We start from the raw sequence: 20,222 nt of genomic DNA, 5'->3' as shown, positions 1-20,222 counted from the left end.
CACAAATACATAAATGTTAACATAAACATCCACTACAGCGGATTCCCCACATTCCTCACTGTGATGGAAGGCAAAAAAGTCCATTCTTCTTCCTCATTATTTCTCCCGTGGTCGGGGCAGTCGAACCATCCATAGGAGCGATCAAAACTCCCGCAGCCGGTGGTCAAAGCTCCCGCAGTCGGTGGTCAAAGCTCCCGCGTCAGGGCGGTCGAAGCTCCCGCGTCGTGGCGGTCGAAACCTCAGCGGCTTGGAGTTGCCGGTCTCTGACCAGAGACCGCGGGCTCCGTGATGCTAGTCCACAAGCACCCACAATTGGAGCTCCGAGGACGACCACCTGGCAAAGGGATCGCGAGCTCCATGATGGTAAGTCCTATAGGCTCCCCGCGGTGGAGCTCTCAAAAGTCAAAGGCCGCCAACTCCTCGATGTTAGGCCGCAGTGCGGACAGAGATACGATACAAAAAAAATAGCATCTCCATCAAGGTAAGAGATTAGAAAAAGTTTCCCCCAGCCCCACCCCCCCACATAAAACAAGTTAAAGAACACTAAAAACATACATTTAACACATACGAACAAACAACAAAAGAAGGAAGGGACAGACTGTTGGCGAGGCGGCCATTGCTGGTGCCACCCGGTAGACATGATTGCTTGATTGAATTGATTGAAAGAAAGATACACCTCAGCCCACTGAGTCCACACCTACCATCGATCACCGGTTCACGATTGTTTAGACTTTAGACTTCAGAGATACAGTGCGGAAACTGGCCTAGCCCTTCGGCCCACCGAGTCTGCACCAACCAGTGTTCACCCCGTGCACTAACGCTGTCCTACACACCAGCGACAATTTACAATTTTACCAAAGCCAATTAACCTTCAAGCCTCTACTCCTTTGGAGTGTGGGGGGAAACCGGAGCACCCGGATAAAGCCCACTCGGGCACAGGGAGGGCATACAAACTCCATACAGACAGCACCCAGAGTCAGGATGGAACCTGGGTCTTGAACCTTGGTGCTGTGAGGCAGCACCTCTCCCGCCACACCACTGCCGCCCCTATTCCTAGTTCTATATTATTCCACTTCCTCATCAACTCACTACAAACTAGGGGCAATTACCCTTTAAGCAAAGTGAAAATGTGTTATGTTTTCATTTGCTGTTTGCATATCAAAGTTGCTTATATCTTGTCACAGTGTTTTCTCAGTCCATGCCTGAGAAACGTAACCATTTTTTTGTGATGGTTGGTGCCAATACAGCAGACCAGCATTTTTTTGGGTACAAAGCAAACACTATTGCTTTAGTTTAGTTTAGTTTAGAGACACAGAACGGAAACAGGCCCTTCGGGCCACTGAGTCCGCGCCGACCAGAGATCCCCACACATTAACACTGTTCTACATACACTAGGGGACAATTTACACTTATACCGAGTATACAAATCCGAGCCAATTTACCTACAAACCTGTACGTCTTTGGAGTGTGGGAGGAAACCGAAAACCTCGGAGAAAATCCACGAGGTCACGGGGAGAATGTACAAATCCGTACAGAAGCACTCATAGTCGGGATCAAACCCGTGTCTCTGCCTTCACAAGTGGCTTTCACATTGTTTTGCCCTAAGTTTGTGGATTGGAACTTGCTGGGAAATGCAGCCTGCTGGTTTACAAAATTCATGAAGTTCACCATTAGACCATAGAACTGTGAAGCACAGGAAGAGGCCCTTCAACCCACAATGTCTTTGCCAAACAAAATGCTTATATAGAACATAGAATAGTACAGCACAAGGACAGCTCACAATGTCATAGAAACATTGAAAAATAGGTGTAGAGTAGGCCATTCGGCCCTTCGAGCCAGCAGCGCCATTCAATATGATCATGGCTGATCATCTAAAATCAGGACCCCGTTTCTGCTTATTCTCCATATTCCTTGATTCCTTTAGCCCTAAGAGCTAAATCTAACTCTTGAAATGTCTGTGCCGTTCATGATGTCAAGATGAACTAATCTCATGTGCCCGCGTGTGATCTTTACCCTTACATTCCCAACATATCCATGTGCCTATCTAAAAGCCTCTTAAACTTCATTATTGTATCTTCTTCCAACATCACCCCTGGCTGCGTGTTCCAGACATCCACCACTGTGTAAAAAAAAGCTTTCCACCGCACATCTCCCTTAAACTTTGTGCCTCTCACCTTAAAGCTGTCCCCCTAGTGTTTGACATCTCTGGGGGATAAAAGGCTCTGACCATCCATCCTATCTAAGCCTCTCAATTTTATATAGTCATAGAGAGTCATAGAGTGATACAGTATGGAAACAGGCCCTTCGGCGCAACTCGGCCAACAATGTCCCAGCTACCCTAGTCCCACTTGCCTGCGCTTGGTCCATATCCCTCCAAACCTGTCCTATTCATGTAGCTGTCCAACTGTTTCTTAAGCGTTGGGATAGTCCCAACCTCCACTACCTCCTCTGATAACTTGTTCCATATATCACCCATCCTCTGAGTGAAAAAGTTACCCCTCGGATTCCTATTAAATCTTTTCCCCTTCACCATGAACCTATGTCCTTTGGTCCTCAATTCCGATTTACTTCTATCAGGTCCCCCTGCAACCTTCGATGTTCCAGAAAAAGAAATCCAAGTTTGTCCAACTTCTCTCAGAAACTAATACGCTCTAATCTTGGCAGCATTCTGGTAAACCTTTTCTGCATGCTTTCCAAAGCCTCCCTATCCTTCCTGTAATGTGGCAACCAGAACTACAAACAATACTCTAAAAGCAGCCGAACCAAACTCCTACAAACCTGCAACATTGATTCCAAAGGCACCTTATTTGTCACATGTACTGAACTACAGTCAAATTCATTTTTGTACACAGTTCAGTACATATCACTATACATAAGCACTTAGATGCATCTTAGATAAGCATCTCAGATACAGTACAAGGGTATAGAAGTCGTACACTGAGATAGCATTGGCACCATTTTCAAGTCCCAGTTGTTATGGACAACTAAATGGCAAGGTGGCGCAGTGGTAGAGTTGCTACCTTACAGTGGCCTGGGTTCAATCCTGTCTATGGGTGCTTTCTGTACGGAGTTTGTATGTTCTCCCCGTGACCACGTGGGTTTTCTCCAGGTGCTCCGGTTTCCTCCCACACTCCAAAGACATACAGGTTTGTAGGTTAATTTGTTTCGGTAAAGATTGTAAATTTTCCCTAGTGTGCTGGATCATGCCAGTGTGCAGGGATCGCTGGTCAGTGCGGACTCAATGGCCTGATGAACCGGTTTCTGTGCTGTATCTCTAAATTAAAATAAAATATTTGTAGAGTTCTTACCCTGACCATGAAGGTCTGTACTCCTATTCATACCTCTTGTACCATATTCATACCTGACTCTTCTACCTGAAAAAATCTAAAAATGACTTGTGGCACTTGGACTCCTGCCAATGTAATGTTTATATTTTTGATAGGCTATTGAAAAGCATCTGATAAGAAAATCAAACAGTGGTTTGACTTTCATTGGCGAATGGAAGAATGGTCACCTTGAGAGGAAAATGGGTCACCTGACGTGCTTTGCTGGAGGAATGTTTGCTCTTGGGGCAGATGGATCCCCGGACGATAAAGCAGGACATTACCTGCAGCTAGGTGCAGAAATCGCTCACACCTGCCACCAGTCATACGACAAAACAGGTAAGACGATCGCACAGAACATCATTATTCTAGTTTCCCTTCCATTTCCTACATATCCATGTACCCATCTAAAAGATGTAATAAAAAAAGAGACGGGTCTTGACCTGAAACGTCACCCATTCCTTCTCTTCAGAGATGCTGCCTGTCCCGCTGAGTTACTCCGGCAGTTTGTGTCTTTCTTTAATCAAAATGAACTGCAGATGCAAGTTCATACCAAAGATAGACAGACATAAAATGCCAGAGAAACTTAGTGGGTCGGACACAGTCTGAAGAAGGGCCCCGACCCAAAATGTCGCCTATCCATTTTCTCGAGAGATTGACCCACTGAGTTACTCCAACAGTTTGTGTTTATCTTTGCCTATCTAAAAGCCACTTGCATGCCACTATAGCATTTGCCTCATCCACCACCGTTTTCAGTGCAACCCAGGCACCCATCACACTTTGTGTAAAAAAAAAACTTGAAGGAATGGCACTTTGAAGAAGTGTTTTATGTGCTATCTGAATGCAGTATTAATTACTACATGGAGAAATAAGGAACTGCAGACGCTGGTTTACCAAAAAAGACATGGTGTTGAAGTAACTCAGTGGGTCAGGCATCATCACCGTAGAACATGGGTTAGTGACATTTCGGGTCAGGACCTTCCTTTAGACTAAAGAAGGATCCTGACCCTAAATGTCACGTGTCTATGTTCTACTGAGATGCTGCCTGACTCGCTGAATAACTCCCAATATTTACTGCATTATATTTTCAGTCTTTGCATCCAATCCAAAGCATTGATGGAATGCATTCATGAGACCATATAAAGAAGACTGCAGAGAATGTCCAAGGTTTTAACTTTGAAGCTGTCACCTTCAACATTATTTTTAGGCAAATTTCTTGTAGTAGTTATTTATTGAGGTTCGGAACCTTTCCTGTCACTAATAAATCCGCCCAAGCGTTCTGATAAAGAATTGATGAAGCGTTCGGATTCTGCTGTCCTGTGTCATGCATTACAAACAAGAATTAAATTATTTGCCGCGTTGTCAGAAGAATAGAACAGGTGCTGATTTTATTTTTAAAAGGACTGTCTGTGCTGGAAATCTGAAATAAGAATGGGAAAATACTGGAAATCAACAAGTTAGACAGTAACAATGGAAGAGAAACAGTTGACATTGCCGGTTGATGACCCTTGATCAAAGCTTTGTCAAGTCTTCAAACTAGAATGTTAACTTTATCTCAGTCCATGAGTGCTAGCTGACATACTGATTTTATTATTCATTAAGGCCCTGATAACCTTTAAGCTGACCATAGTTATCTGCTTAAATTACTTAGTTGTTCATTTGAAAGGTCTCGCCTTACTTTCCATATCAAAGATCCTTACTGGGAATGATGTTGTAATTTAATTCCCCGTCGCTGTCATCTCCATCCTTGTTTAGTAATAGATTGATATGGGGAAGCTGTGCTTAGTTTAGTGCAGAGATACAACGAGGAAACAGGCCCTTCGGCCCATCAAGTCCACATTGACCATCGATCATCAGTTCACACTGGTTCTATGTTATCCCACTTTCGCATCCTCTCCCGACACACTTGGGGCAATTTATAGAGAACAATTAACCTAGAAACCCGCACATCTTTGGGATGTGGGAGGAAACCGGGGGAAACTCACGTGGTCACAGGGAGAACGTGCAAACTGCGCACAACTTTACCTGGGGTCAGGATTGAACCCAGGTCTTTGGTGCTATGAGGCAACAGCTCTACAGCTGCACCACTGGGCTGCCTTCAAAAGGCTGCACCTAGCATCTCAGTTACTTTAAAATTTAAAATTAAAACAAGATTTAAACTTTTTCTATGTAGCTACCGATCAAAGCATGGTATTAACTTCCACCGGGTGGCGCCAGCAATGGCTGCCTCGCCAGCAGTCTGTCTGTCCCTTCTTTGTGTTTTAATGGTACGTGTTAAATGTATGTTTTTAGTGTTCTTAAGCTTATTTTATTTGGGGGGGGGGGGTCGGGGGAAACCTTTTCTAATCTCTTACCTTGACGGAGATGCGCTCTTTTCCCGTATCGTATCTCCGTCCACACTGTGGCCTAACATCGAGGAGTTGGCGGCCTTTGCTGGAGACCGACTTTTGAGAGCTCAACCGCGGGGAGCCTACGGGACTTTAACATCATGGAGCTCGCATTCCCTTTGCCAGGGATTGACCTCGGAGCTCCAACCGTGGGATCCGGTGGACTTAATATCACGGAGCTCGCGGTCTCTGGTCAGAGACCGACTTCGCGAACTCCAAGCCGCAGGAGTTTCGATCGCCCCGACGCGGGAGCTTCGATCGCCCCGACGCGGGAGCTTCAATCGCCCCGATGCGGGAGCTTCGATCACCCCGACGCGGGAGCTTCGATCGCCCGGACGCGGGAGAATAAAGAGGAAGTAGTGTGGACTTTCTTTGCCTTCCATCACAGTGATGAATGTGGGGAATCCTCTGTGGAGGATGTTTCTGTTCACTTTTATGTAGTTGTGTGTCTTGTTGCTTTTTTTTCTTCGTATGGCTGTATGGTAATTCGCATATCACTGTACCTTAATTGGTACACGTGACAATAAAAGACCTTTGAAACCTTTGAACTAATAACAACTTTAAGTGATATTTCGCATGGACAATTAGAAGCCGAAGAATTTTGAATTGCTTTGATTTGTTTGCCTGTTATCATGCTGATTTTCTTTATTTCTTTCCAAAAAAAAATATTTTCCAGTGCTAAAGTTGGGCCCCGAGGCATTCAAATTTGAAGGTGGGACGGAAGGAGTGGCACTGCGGCAAAATGAGAAATACTACATCCTTCGGCCAGAAGTCATAGAAACCTACTGGTACATGTGGAGATTCACCCACGACCCCAAGTACAGGCAGTGGGGCTGGGAGGCAGCTCAGGTGAGAAACGCACTGTCACATTGTGGGAGAAAGAAAAAGTAATTTTGAGTATCACTTGCCTTTTTCCTCTGTCATAGTTTCTAGCAGGAGAATTAGGCCATTCAGCCCATCAATTCTACTCCGCCATTAGATCATGACTGGTTTGTCTTTCTCTCTCAACCCATTCTCCTGCCTTCTCCCCATAAACCCTGACACCCATACTAATCAAGAATCTATCTATCTCTGCCTTAAAAATACTCAACGCCTTCCACAGATTCACCACCCTCTGATTAAAGAAATTCCTCCTCATCTCCTTTCTTAAGGTACATCCTTTTATTCGGAGGCTGTGGCCTCTGGCCCTAGATTCTCCCACAAGTGGAAACATTTTCTCCACATCCACTCTATCCAGTCTTTGAATTTGGTTGTAGCCGTCACTGTCTGTTTCCTGTGGAAGATGTAACAGGCATCTTTTTTTCAAATCCTTGGAAAGAACGGGAAGGAAATTTGGTTATCTTTGAAAAATATTTAATAGTTCAATTTACAGAGCCCCTGCACATCACTTTTGATGGTTTATAGAAACAAACAAATTTCCATTATAAACAATGTAGTCTTAAATAAATGGATCTTTGAATTAAAGTAAGAAGTAATTAATTGTCATTACCGTGAAGAAAATCTATAAACAGAATTACATACTGTAAGACAAAACATTCAATGTATTTGTCTTTATGTGACTGTAGTATTGCAGGAAAGTGATACTAAAATAGCTATGAAATTGTGCTAGACTTTTAAGATATCCATTTTATTGGCAGTGTAAAGCTGATTTTTAAAACATTTGAGCCCACGTACTGTTTTCAGATGGAAAAGGGGCTGATTTTTGTTTTTTTAGAGTGTTACCTTGATTTAGACAGGCATAAAATATTAAAAGTATATGTACTTTGCTTCCGTGGTAAGTTCTCAAAGGTACCTATGGGTAAATGTGGATGGAACAGATTTATTTGATGGTAATTTTATGTTTTTCATTATATTAAAAATTTCCTGTTAAGTTCTGAATATTAGAGCTAATTTCATTGATTAGTTCATTTAAAAAAAATACTCAAATTAAATTTTACTGCACTTCAAGTGTTGTATTTTAAGAGAGACTTTGCAATTATTGAGAATTTCTCACTTTTAAATTCTTCAATTATCATTATTCAGGTACAAAATAGCACTTGTTTATAATTTTCCAAAGAGATTGTAAGACCCAGTTATGTTTCTAATAAAAGTGTCGCAGCAGGTAGAGCTGCTGCCTCACAGCACCAGAGACCTGGGTTTGATCCTAACCTCAGATGTTGGCTGTGTGGAGTTTGCATGTTCTCCCTGTAACTCCCACCTCCAGTTTAAATTCCATTTGGAATATTTTGGAGGACCAAGAACCAAGAACTGTGTGGGTTTCCTCTCGGTATTCCAGTTTACTCCCATGTCCTAAAAACATGTGTGGTTTGATAGGTTAATTGGCCTCTGTAATATTGTCCCGAATGTGTAGGGAGTGGTTGGGAATGTGGGGATAACATTGAACTAATGTGGTCGGCATGGATTCGGTGAGCCCGAGTGGGTTGAGAGAGAAAGATAAATCTGCTGTATCTCTAAATTAAACCTTAAAGTAATACTAATCATGTAGGAAGGAACTGTAGATGCTGGTTTATACTGAAGATAAACACAAAATGCTGGAGTAACTCAGCGAGTCAGACAGCATCTCTGGAGAAAAGGAATAGGTGACGTTTCGGGTCAGAACCCTTCTTCAGACTGATTATGTCACTACTAATTATTTCAGCCTAGGTACGTTGCCAAAATCTTTTAGTGTTTTAGTTATGATTCCTTTGCTTCAATAAATCGTAAATATGTGTTTCATTAGCACCTTTTTTTCTTGTATGACATTACCCCAAAACCTTTGGTTTAAAATCTGCATTTTTCTAACCGTGCTTCTGTTGGCAGGCTATCGACAAATACTGCAGGGTAATCGGGGGATTTTCAGGAGTCAAAGATGTCTACTCTTCATCACCAGCCTACGATGATGTACAGCAGAGTTTCTTCTTGGCTGAGACACTAAAGTGAGCAAAAAATAAATTTAACAGCCACTAGATATCTGCCAGTAACTTTTTAATAGGATATTTTGTGCTCACCTTGGTTCTTGTTATAATATTACCTGGTTACCATATTTCCCTTTAATATTTTAAAATGTGAAAAATAATTCTTAACAGTATTGAAGCTACTGTCATTTTATCATGAACATTTTGAGTTCCTCCAGCAGATTTCACCACTTGTTCCCACAATAACATTTTACAGGATCGCAATATGTATCATATAGTTGTTGCCTCACAGCGCCGGAGACCCGGGCTCCACCCTGACTATGGGTGCTCTCTGTGCGGAGTTTGTACGTTCTCCCCGTGACTGCATGGGTTTTCTCTGGGTGCTCTGGATTTCTCCCACATCCCAAAGATGTGCAGATTTGTCAGCTAATTAGCTTCAGTAAAATGGTTCCTAGTGTGGAGGATAGAACTGGTGCACAGATGATTGTTGGTTGGCACAAACTCGGTGGGCTGACGGGCCTGTTTCCACACTATCTCTAAACTAAAACTAAACATTTGGAAATATTCATTGTTAGTGATGATCTAAAGGTATATATGCTATTAAAAAAATCAATCGGAATATGAGGAAAAACAGTAGCTATCAGTAGTGCGAATACAATATCAGTAGCACAATAATACAAAATACCCCTAATTATAGAAATAATGGCAAGAGGCTGTCACCAATACAATGTAGAGTCAAGACAACGGTTGCTGGAATCTTGAGCAAAAAACAAAGTGCTGGAGGAACTCATCAGATCAGGCGGATCCGCTGCCCGTCTACTCACCCACACCCCGATCCGTGACCATATCACCCCCGTCCTTTATAAACTCCACTGGCTCCCCATCCCCCAGAGAATCCAGTACAAAATCCTCCTCATAACCTACAAAGCCCTCCATAACCTGGCCCCATCTTACCTGACCGACCTCCTCCACAGGCACACTCCCACCTGCACCCTCCGCTCCGCTGCTGCCAATCTCCTATCCCCCCACATCCGGACCAAACTCAGATCCTGGGGGGACAGGGCTTTCTCCATCGCTGCTCCCACCCAATGGAACTCACTACCCCAAACCGTTAGAGACTCCTCCACACTCACCACATTCAAAACATCGCTGAAGTCTCACCTGTTCTGTACTGCCTTCAACCACTGAAGGTCACCTCACCTTCTGTCTCCTTTCTCTGTTCGTTTATTTATTTACTTATTTATCTATTTATTCATTTCCCTATGTTCTCTAAATCTCTGTAAAGCGTCTTTGAGTATATGAAAAGCGCTATATAAATAAAATACATTATTATTATTATTATTATTTGTTGACTTGGAACTCAATCATGTGCCTTGCAGTTCCTTGCCTTCACTCTCTCCTCTTTTTGCCTCACTCAGAATGGCAATAGTGTCTCCTTGTCTCCCCGTTCTGATGCAGGCGAGAAAGCAATTTACTGCATTCTCACGGGGGTTCATGTTTTCACTCATATAGATATTCCATGTTTTGAATAAAATTTATAATCTCCCATAAACAAATGCATATTCTTTGGAGGATATGTAGTCATTGCCATAAAGTCATAAAGTGATACAGTGTGGAAACAGGCCCTTCGTCCCAACTTGCTCACATGTCCCAGCTACACTAGTCCCACCTGCCAGCATTTGGTCCATATCCCTCCAAACCTGTTCTATCTATGTACCTGTCTAACTGTTTCTTAAATGTTGGGATAGTCCCTGCCTCAACTACCTCCTCTGGCAGCTTGTTCCATACATCCACCATCCTTAGTGAGAAAAAGTTACCCCTCAGATTCCTATCAAATCTTTTCCCCTTCACCTTAAACCTATGTCCTCTGGTCCTTGAGTCACCTACTCTGGACAAGAGACTCAAGTGCATCTACCCAATCTATTCCTCTCATGATTTTATACACCTCTATAAGATCACCCCTAATCCTCCTGTGCTCCAAGGAATAGAGTTCCAGCCTACTCAACCTCTGCCTATAACTCACACTCTCTAGTCCTGGCAACATCCTCGTAAATCTTCTCTTGTTTGTTTTTTGAGTGTGTGTATATATATGTGTTTATATACAGTATGTATATGGATATGTATATGTATATGTGTATATATATATATGTGTGTGTGTATATGGATATATATATATATGCGTGTGTGTATATATATATAAATGTGTGTGTGTGTGTGTGTGTGTGTGTGTGTACTTATGGGTATGTGTGTATATATACACACTGAACTTTTTTTTTTCTCTCTATCATATTGTTTACATGTACTATGTTTACATATTCTATTGTGCTGCAGCAAGTAAGAATTTCATTGTTCTATCTGGGACACATGACAATAAAACACTCTTGATTCTTGACTACCCTTTCCAGCTTGACAATATCTTAGTACAGCACTGAAAAAGGCCCTTCGGCCCAACTTGTCCATGCAGCCCAGGATGCCCCATCTATGTTAGTCCAATTCGCCCTACATCCTTAAAGACAACCTCATTACCCATGTACCTGTCCAAATGTCTTTTAAATGTTGTTATAGGATCTGTCTCACCTCTTGCAGCTCGTTCCAATACCCACCATCCTCTGTGTGAAAACGTTGCCCCTTGGGTTCCTATTAAATCTTTCCCCTCTCACAATAACACTGTCTCCTGGTTCTTGATTTCCCCTACTCTGGGTAAAAGAGTCTTTGCTTTCACCCTATCTATTTCCGTCATGATCTTAAAAATTATTTGAACAAAGAAAAATGCATAATTTTCAAGCACATTTAAGTTAAATAGCTGTGCAATATTTTGCTTAACAAAATGCATGTCTTATTTAATAACCTCCCTTGGCTCTTCTAGCTAAGCTTATCCAGTTTAGTTTATTACTGTCACGTGTACCGAAGTACAGCAAAAAGCTTTTTGTTGCGTGCTATCCAGTCAGCGAAACGACTATACATGATTACAATCAAGCCATCTACAGTATTCAGATGCAGGATAACGGATAGAACATTTAGTACAAAGTATAGTCCGATTAAAGAGAGTTTGAAGGTCTCTAATGAGGTAGATGGGAAGTCAGGACCACTCTCTAGCTGGTGTGAGGATAGTTCAGTTCCCTGATAACACTTGTGAAGAAACTGTCCCTGAATCTGGAGGTGTGCGTTTTCAGACTTCTGGACCTCTTGCCTGATGGCAGAGGGGAGAAGAGGGAATGATCAGGGTGAGACTGGTCCTTGATTATGCTGGTGGGCTTGCGGAGGCATCGTGAAGTGCAGATGGAGTCAGTGGGAGGGAGGTTGATTTGTATGATGGTCCAATAGGCTTGGGTCCCAAGTTTTTACTGTTCTCCATATCAAGTCACGTGATCATTTTGGTGGTGGAGGCAGCAATGTAATTTCACAATGGACTAGATCAGGTAGATGCACAGAGTCTCTTGCCCAGAGTAGGGAAATCGAGAACCAGAGGACCTAGGTTTAAGGTGAGGGAGGAACAATTTAATAGAAACCTGAGGAGGCAACATTTTTATACCAAGGGTGGTAGGTATATAGAACAAGCTGCCAGAGGAGGTAATTGAGTCAGGTACTATCACAACTTTAAAAAAAACATTTGGGCAGGTACATGGATAGGAAAGGTTTTGAGGGATATGGGCCAAGCACAGGCAGGTGTGACAAGTGTCAATGGGACTTGTTGTTCAGAGTGGGCGTTGGGGGGGAAGGGCCTTTATGATTCTATGACTATGACTATTAATTTTTTTAATTTAGACACATTTTCTGCTGTAATTAGAGTTTCATGACATAAATGTGTTTTTCTTTAATTTCAGGTACCTGTACCTCCTGTTTTCTAGTGATGACCTCTTGCCCTTGGACTATTGGGTTTTTAACACAGAAGCTCATCCTCTTCCTATTTTACGTTCTATGAACACTACCCTGTCTGGAAATATAGTATTTCAATGAGGACTGTAAGAGATCTGGAGGTGAACTCCGCTGTTATGTCGTAGTGCTAGCAGGACAAGTGCAACTCATCTTCAGAGGAAAGAAAGGATCCTAATCAACAAGACTTGATTGATTTGAGGTTTAAATCATGCAAGAAAGATGTGGACTACTGGGGGATAATGCATCTTTCACAGCAGAGTAACAATGAATGTACAAGTTTACCATGGTGTAGTTGGCAATCAGTACAGTGTGACTGCTGTACAATTAACTGTATGACTGATGTTCAAAGAAAGCTTAACAGCACTAGATGTATGTAAGTAGTACAGGATTTTTTTCTTCTGCACTACCTAAAGCCATTGAGTCCCTGGCAAGAGTGGAAAAGCCTCAGTTTTTAAAGAAATGGTATCCCTTTTGTGGAGTCGGTCTATACACGGTTCTTCCTAGCCAAAAAAAAAAAGATCTTTCAATTTTTGTAGGGATAATCCTTGCAAGTGGCTGCTTCCTTATTGAACAGGGGGTTTGTTCCTGTTCTGATGTAGCATAAGACTGCTGATATATTGGGATTGGTGGAATCTTACCAGTATAAGTGTGCTTGTAATATCTCTGCACTTTGCAAATTTTCTTTACTCATAAAGAAGTCTGTGTTGTTTTTTTTCCCCAAAGATTATTGGTATCACTGTTTCAAATGAGAAGGCACAGTCGATCGTCATTCTTGGTTTATTTTGGAAGAACTTTAATCTTGTAGTGTATTTTCCAGTATTGTAAAAAATGATGTTCTTTTTCCAGGATGTTTCTGTTCTCATTTGGACAGGGAAACTGTGGCACTTATTATTGTACAGTATTAGTTTCCACAGATGGTGAATTCATTTGAGGCCGAGCCACTGAATTGAGATAAAATGGCAAGAAGGTGGCTGATTTTAATCTTTTGGTTCACAATTGGCTGGTGTTCAAGATTAATCAAGGTGTTCTTCAGCACCTGAGGCTAGACGTCCAAACGAGAGAGAATCCACACTTCCTGGAGTTTGTACACATCTTTTACAGTGTTAAAGAGGAAACAGACATCTGTATTGTGAGCATCACTCAATCAAGTTCTGTGAAACATTTCAGAAGTTACCCGGAATGAATCCTGCAAAAACGTTGCTTGTCTCTCACTTCCCCAAACTTCTTAAAAATATATATTTATTTTATACAATCTGCTCCTCTTAACTCAGTTGCTTAAATTACCTGGAATTTCAACAACAAAAAAAATATTCTAGCTCCAAATTCCCAGCATGATGTATTATTTATGCTTAATTCAGATTTATGAGCATTTCAGTTATTTAGTGCAAATGTGACTTTGAATTATTAGGAGTAGAATGTATGCATACTGAAACAAAAGTGTACCTAATGATTAAACATGCTGGTCTCTCTGAGGATTTATGTTTACTCTATTACCTTCTGTTTGCTAGAAGTTCAAAAAGAACTTATCCCCTGCTTTGATCAACTGCGTTACATTTAATTCAAGGGATCCAGTGGAAGGGAAGAGGTGTTCTTTCCTCGAGAGCCAATTTACAGCTGCAGGAAACTGAATTGTAATAAGTAAATGGAACATTACCATTTCATAATCCCTGCCAAACCCATGCAGAACAAAGTAAATATTGACATCCACAATATTTGCCCAGCCCCCATGGTTGTATTATAAATATTCCCTGTTTAGGTTTCAATCCCTCCCCTTTCAAAAAATCAGTTATCGCGTCATCCTTCCCTTAAACTAACCATCCTTAATCTTTGAAAACTGTGATGATCAGTTTTGAGATACAGCGTGGAAACAGTCTCATCGGCCCACCAAGTCCACGCTGACCATCGATCACCCGTTCACACTAGCGCTATCCTACACACTGGAAGCAATTTACAGAAGCCAATTAACTGACAAACCCATGGACCTTTGGGATATGGGAGGAAACCAGAGCATCGGAGAAAACCTCTGTGGTTACAGGGAGAAGGTGCAGACAGCAGCCATAGTCGAGATCCAGCCCGGGTTTCTGGTGCTGCAAGACAGCACCTCTACAGCTGCATCACTGTGCCGCCCATTTATAAAATGGATAATTCTCATATTTAAACAGAATGGCTCCTGAAACTAATAAATAATTGTATTCCCCTCTATCTTCCAGGGAAGATTATTTCTTTTGTTTTATACTTTCTTGCCTGCTGCTCTTTTTATTTCTCATACACCTTAACTAGATTGTTTCACCATTATTTTCACCCTTTTTTTGTGGAATTTATCACTGTCTGCAGTCTCGTGCTATCTAACCTGCTTGAGCAGGTGACATCCCAAATCTGCTGATCTCTGCTGCGCTCCTTGAACATATTGCAAAGACTCCACTCTCCTCAACAACTGATCTGAAGACATAGGAGCAGAATTAGGACATTCGGCTCGTCAAGTCTGCTCTGCCATTCCATCACGCCTCAACCCCATTCTGCTCCCTCCCCCCCCCCCCCCCGTAATCTTTGACACCCTTGCTAATCAAGAACCGTTCAATTTCCTCTTTAAAAGGACTCAATAACTTGGCCTCCACAACTGCCTGTGGCAATGAATCCCACAGATTCACCCCCCACTGACTAAAGACATTCTTCCTCGTCTCCATTCTGAAAGTATGTCCTTTTATTCTGAGGCTGTGCCCTCTGGTCCTAGATTCTCCCACTACTGAGGTTCAAGATTAACTTCATACTGTCAAAGAAACATTTTTTTTATAAACGAGACAATGTAAATTTATTTTAAAGTTTGTTTTAAGGTTTGTGGTGATATTTAATCTTGTGACGTAAATTGATAACCTTGTAGATTTATCAATTGCCAACCTGGGAAGACCCTCCATTGTAATTGTGGAACCTGTTACGAAGAATTCCTAAGTATCCCTGGGTCAGATCGAGTGAAGCCAGCTAACTTGCCCTGTGTCCCCTGACACTTGAGGCCCAGAAAGCACTGCGTGCGTCACAGTGGCACAACAGTAGAGTTGCTGCCTTACAGCGCCAGAGACTCTATGACTCTAATAGTCTCTGAACTGGAATGTTTGGGCATAATTCAAACTATTACACGACCTAAGTTTAAGGCATAACTATTTACGATAGTGGGTTACTCAGTTTCTGGAAAGGTAGAGATGCAACAGTCATAGACTCGTACAGGGTGGAAACAGGCCCTTTTGCCCAACCAACATGTCCCATCGGCACTAGTCCCACCTGCCTGCATTTGGCCCCTATTCCTCTAAACCTATCCTATCCATGTACCTGTCTAAATGCTTGTTAAACGTTGTAATAGTCCCTGCCTCAACCACCTCCTCTGGCAGATTGTTACATCCACCCAGATTACCCCTCAGGTTCATATTAAATATTTCCCGCTTCACCTTAAACCTATGTCCTCTGGTTCTCGATTCCCCTTCTCTGGGCAAGAGACACTGTGTTTACCCGATCTATTCCTCTCATGATTTTGTACGCAAGATCACCCCAAAGCCTCCTACACTCCAAGGACTAAGAGTCCTAGCCTGCTCAAACTTTCCCTACAGCAACGGTACTCTCAACCTGGCAACATCCTTGTAAAAGGCGGGCCAACATGTTCGTAAGAGTTTAGTTTAGAGATACAGCGTGGAAACCGGACCTTTGGCCCACCGAGTCCGCACTGTTTATTGATCACCCGTTCACACTAGTTCTATGTTATCCCACTTTCACATCCACTTCCTACACGCTAGGGGCAATTTACAGAGGCCAATTTGGAATGTGGGAAGAAACTGGAGCACCCAGAGGAAACCCACGCAGTTACAGGGAGAACGTGCAAACTAGACAGACCGCTCCTGCAGTCAGAATGCGTTGCGAGGCAGTAACTCTGCCATTGTGCCTTTTGAGATGATTTTTCTTTTCCTTGCTTCCCTTTCCAGCTTGCTGAGCTCGTGGGCTGAGGAGGGATAGGTAAAGAAACCTTATTGAGTTGCTGCATTCGATTTTACAGATAGGCCACAACATAGCTTTGTTAAATGTGATGAACAGGATACACTCGATGAAAAAGGATGTATAGTGCTGGATTAACTCAGAGGGTCAGACAGCATTTCTGGAGAACATGGATAGGTGACGTTTCACGTCGGGACCCTTCACACTGATTTTAGATGGAGCGAAGAAAGCTGGAAAAGAGGAAAGGCAAGACAAAGCCGGATGAGTGATAGATGGATACAGGCGAGGAGGTTTATTTGATTGGCAGATGGTTGGACCAGAGATGTTGCCTGACCCGCCGAGTTACTCCAGCACTTTGTGTCCTTTTTTGTAAACCAGCATCTGCAGTTCCTTGTTTCTATGCTAGATGAAAGCATGCTTCCTACATTTCGACATTATTTTTGGTTATATCTATAATGGCATGTACATGAAGGAAAAAACGTTGTTTGCTGTACCTTCTAAATGACTATTGGCATGGAGTTGTGAAAGATTGTAAATTTTTCTGTTTAAAAAAATCTCAGTAGAAGATTTCTTTTGAAATACTATCATGGTGAATTCAGATCTGCTGAATGGATTTATGATGCTGCATCAAATTCTTCACGTGTTTACATGAAAGGTCTGTGTGCACATTGGATGATGTAGAAACTAGAATTTTGTTTTGTATCTTCAATTACTTTTCCATTTGGTTGTAAAGTGATCGGCAAGAGGGGTGACGTTATACAGTTTTGGATTGCTGCTCGGGCCAAGAATGGATACAGAAGATTTCAGTCAAGGCTGTAAAAGTAAGCAGCCAAAACCGCATCAAATAAATAATATTTTGAAATGTGTACGTACAGCGCCCTCCATAATGTTTGGGACAAAGACCCATCATTTATTTATTTGCCTCTGTACTCCACAATTTGAGATTTGTAATAGAAAAAAATCACATGTGGTTAAAGTGCACATTGTCAGATTTTAATAAAGGCCATTTTTATACATTTTGGTTTCACCAAGTAGAAATTACAGCAGTGTTTATACATAGTCCCGTTCCCCCCACCCCCCTCATTTCAGGACGCCATAATGTTTGGGACACCAATGTCATGTAAATGAAAGTAGTCATGTTTAGTATTTTGTTGCATATCCTTTGCATGCAATGACTGCTTGAAGTCTGTGATTCATGGACATCACCAGTTGCTGGGTGTCTTCTCTGCCAGGGCTGTATTGCAGCTATCTTTAGCTTATGCTTGTTTTGGGGGCTAGTCCCCTTCAGTTTTCTCTTCAGCATATAAAAGGCATGCTCAATTGGATTCAGATCAGGTGATTGACCTAGCCACTCAAGAATTGACCATTTTTTAGCTTTGAAAAACTCCTTTGTTACTTTATAAGTATGTTCGGGATCGTTGTCTTGCTGTAGAATGAACCGCCGGCCAATGAGTTTTGAGGCATTTGTTTGACCTCGAGCAGATACGATGTGTCTATACACTTCAGAATTCATTATGCTACTACCATCAGCAGTTGTATCATCAATGAAGATAAGTGAGCCAGTACCTTCAGCAGCCATACGTGCCCAGGCCATAACACCCCCACCACTGTGTTTCACAGATGAGGTGGTATGCTTTGAATCTTGGGCAGTTCTTTCTCTCCTCCATAGTTTGCTCTTGCCATCACTCTGATGTACGTTAATCTTTGTCTCATCTGTCCACAAGACCTTTTTCTAGAACTGCGGTTGCTCTTTTACGTACTTCTTGGCAAACTGTAACCTGGCCATCCTATTTTTGCAGCAAACCAGTAGTTTGCATCTTGCTGTGTTGCCTCTGTATTTCTGTTCATGAAGTCTTCTGCAGACAGTGGTCATTGACAAATCCACACCTGACTCTTGAGGAGTGTTTCTGATCTGTTGAATAGGTGTTTGGGTTTTTTCTTTATTATAGAGAGAATTCTTCTGTCATCAGCTGTGGAGGTCTTCCTTAGCCTGCCAGTCCTTTTGTGATTAGTCAGCTACCAGTGCTCTCTTTTTTCTTCATGATGTTCCAAACAGTTGTTTTTGGTAAGCCTAAGGTTAGGCTGATGTCTCAAACAGTTTTATTCTTGTTTCTCAGTCTCATAATGGCTTCTTTGACTTTCATTGGCACAACTTTGGTCCTCATGTTGATAAACAGCAATAAAAGTTTCCAAAGGTAATGGAAAGACTGGAGGAAAGACTAGGTGCTGAGAGCTCTTATACCTGCATTAAGAAGGCATTTAAACATAGCTGAGCAATTACAAACACGTGTGAAGCCATGTGTCCCAAACATTATGGTGCCCTGAAATGAGGGGACTATGTATAAACACTGCTGTAATTTCTACATGGTGTAACCAAAATGTATAAAAATGACCTTTATTAAAATCTGACAATGTACACTTTAGCCACACGTGATTTTTTTTCTATTACAAATCTCAAATTGTGGAGTACAGAGGCAAATAAATAAATGATGGGTCTTTGTCCCAAACATTATGGAGGGCACTGTACAAAAGCTCTCCAAATGCTTTAATATTCCTATTAGTATCCCTAAATACCGGGCGGCACGGTAGCGCAGCGGTAGAGTTGCTGCTTTACAGCGAATGCAGCGCCGGAGACTCAGGTTCGATCCTGACTACGGGTGCTGCACTGTAAGGAGTTTGTACGTTCTCCCCGTGACCTGCGTGGGTTTTCTCCGAGATCTTCGGTTTCCTCCCACACTCCAAAGACGTACAGGTATGTAGGTTAATTGGCTGGGTAAATGTAAAAATTGTCCCTAGTGGGTGTAGGATAGTGTTAATGTGCGGGGATCACTGGGCGGCACGGACTTGGTGGGCCGAAAAGGCCTGTTTCCGGCTGTATATATATATGATGATAAAAGTTGGAAACAGGCCGAGTCCACGCCGACCATTTATCATCCGTTCACAATACTTATATTATCCCTCTTTCACATCCATTCCCTACACACTTGGGGCAATTAACAGAAGCCAATTAAACGACAAACCCGCACATCCTTGGGATATAGGAGGAAACCGGATATAGGAGGAAAAGGTGGTGGATGTATGGAACGAGCTACTGGAGGAGGTAGCTGGGGCAAAAGTATCACAACGTTTATGAAACATTTAGACAGGTACGTCGATAGGTTTTGGGGCATATGACCCAAATGCAGGCAGGTGAGACTAGTGTAGATGTGGCATGTTGTTCGGCATGGGCAATTTAGGCCATAGGGTCAGTTTCTACGGTGCATGACGAGATGACTCCAATACGTTGAAGTAAAGCAGGATTTACTGAGAATGGAATTAGAAAACCATATGTGATACTAGGAATGGAGAGATATGGATTACATGCAGGCAAATAAGAGTTGTCTCAGCATAATGCCCAGCACAGATATTGTGGGCTGAAGGGCCTGTTTCCTGTGCTGGACTGTTCTATATAAATGGAAGAATAGATTACAAAAATAGAGAATTAGATTGAAGCTACGGTAAAAAGCTTGTTATGTCGCAGTTGATCTAGGTAGGATGTCAAGGTCCGTGTGATGAGGCAGTCTAGATTTCCTCGATAATATTAGTGCAAAACACCAAACTCTTCTAACCCAGCAGTATGAATATTAATTTCTCTAACTTCAAGTAACCCTCACCTTCCTTCTCTCCATACCTCCCTCACTCTAGTTCTCTGACTAGTTTCACTGTCCATTTGATTAATTTACTGATTGTGTGCCTCGTTGTCACCTTCCCCTCAAGAACTATTCTAC

General features: G+C 42.3%; 1 protein-coding gene across 2 annotated transcripts in view; it reads left to right on the top strand.

Annotated features, from left to right (window-relative positions):
* man1a2 (mannosidase, alpha, class 1A, member 2) overlaps positions 1–16,990 on the top strand; it is a 112,113-nt gene extending 95,123 nt beyond the window's left edge. For both annotated transcript variants that reach the window (XM_078409113.1, XM_078409114.1), the window contains 4 exons: positions 3,443–3,662; positions 6,387–6,559; positions 8,510–8,625; positions 12,429–16,990. In XM_078409113.1, coding sequence (XP_078265239.1) covers positions 3,443–3,662; positions 6,387–6,559; positions 8,510–8,625; positions 12,429–12,561 — 642 coding nt within the window. In that variant the 3' untranslated portion in view covers positions 12,562–16,990. The remainder of the gene's footprint in view (positions 1–3,442; positions 3,663–6,386; positions 6,560–8,509; positions 8,626–12,428) is intronic.
* Positions 16,991–20,222: the final 3,232 nt, after the last annotated feature.

The sequence above is a fragment of the Rhinoraja longicauda genome, chromosome 12 (genome assembly GCF_053455715.1).
Source record: "Rhinoraja longicauda isolate Sanriku21f chromosome 12, sRhiLon1.1, whole genome shotgun sequence".
NCBI classification, from domain to species: Eukaryota; Metazoa; Chordata; class Chondrichthyes; order Rajiformes; family Arhynchobatidae; genus Rhinoraja; species Rhinoraja longicauda.
The sequence above is the reverse complement of the archived record's forward strand: the minus strand, read 5'-3'. Positions and strand labels throughout refer to the sequence as shown.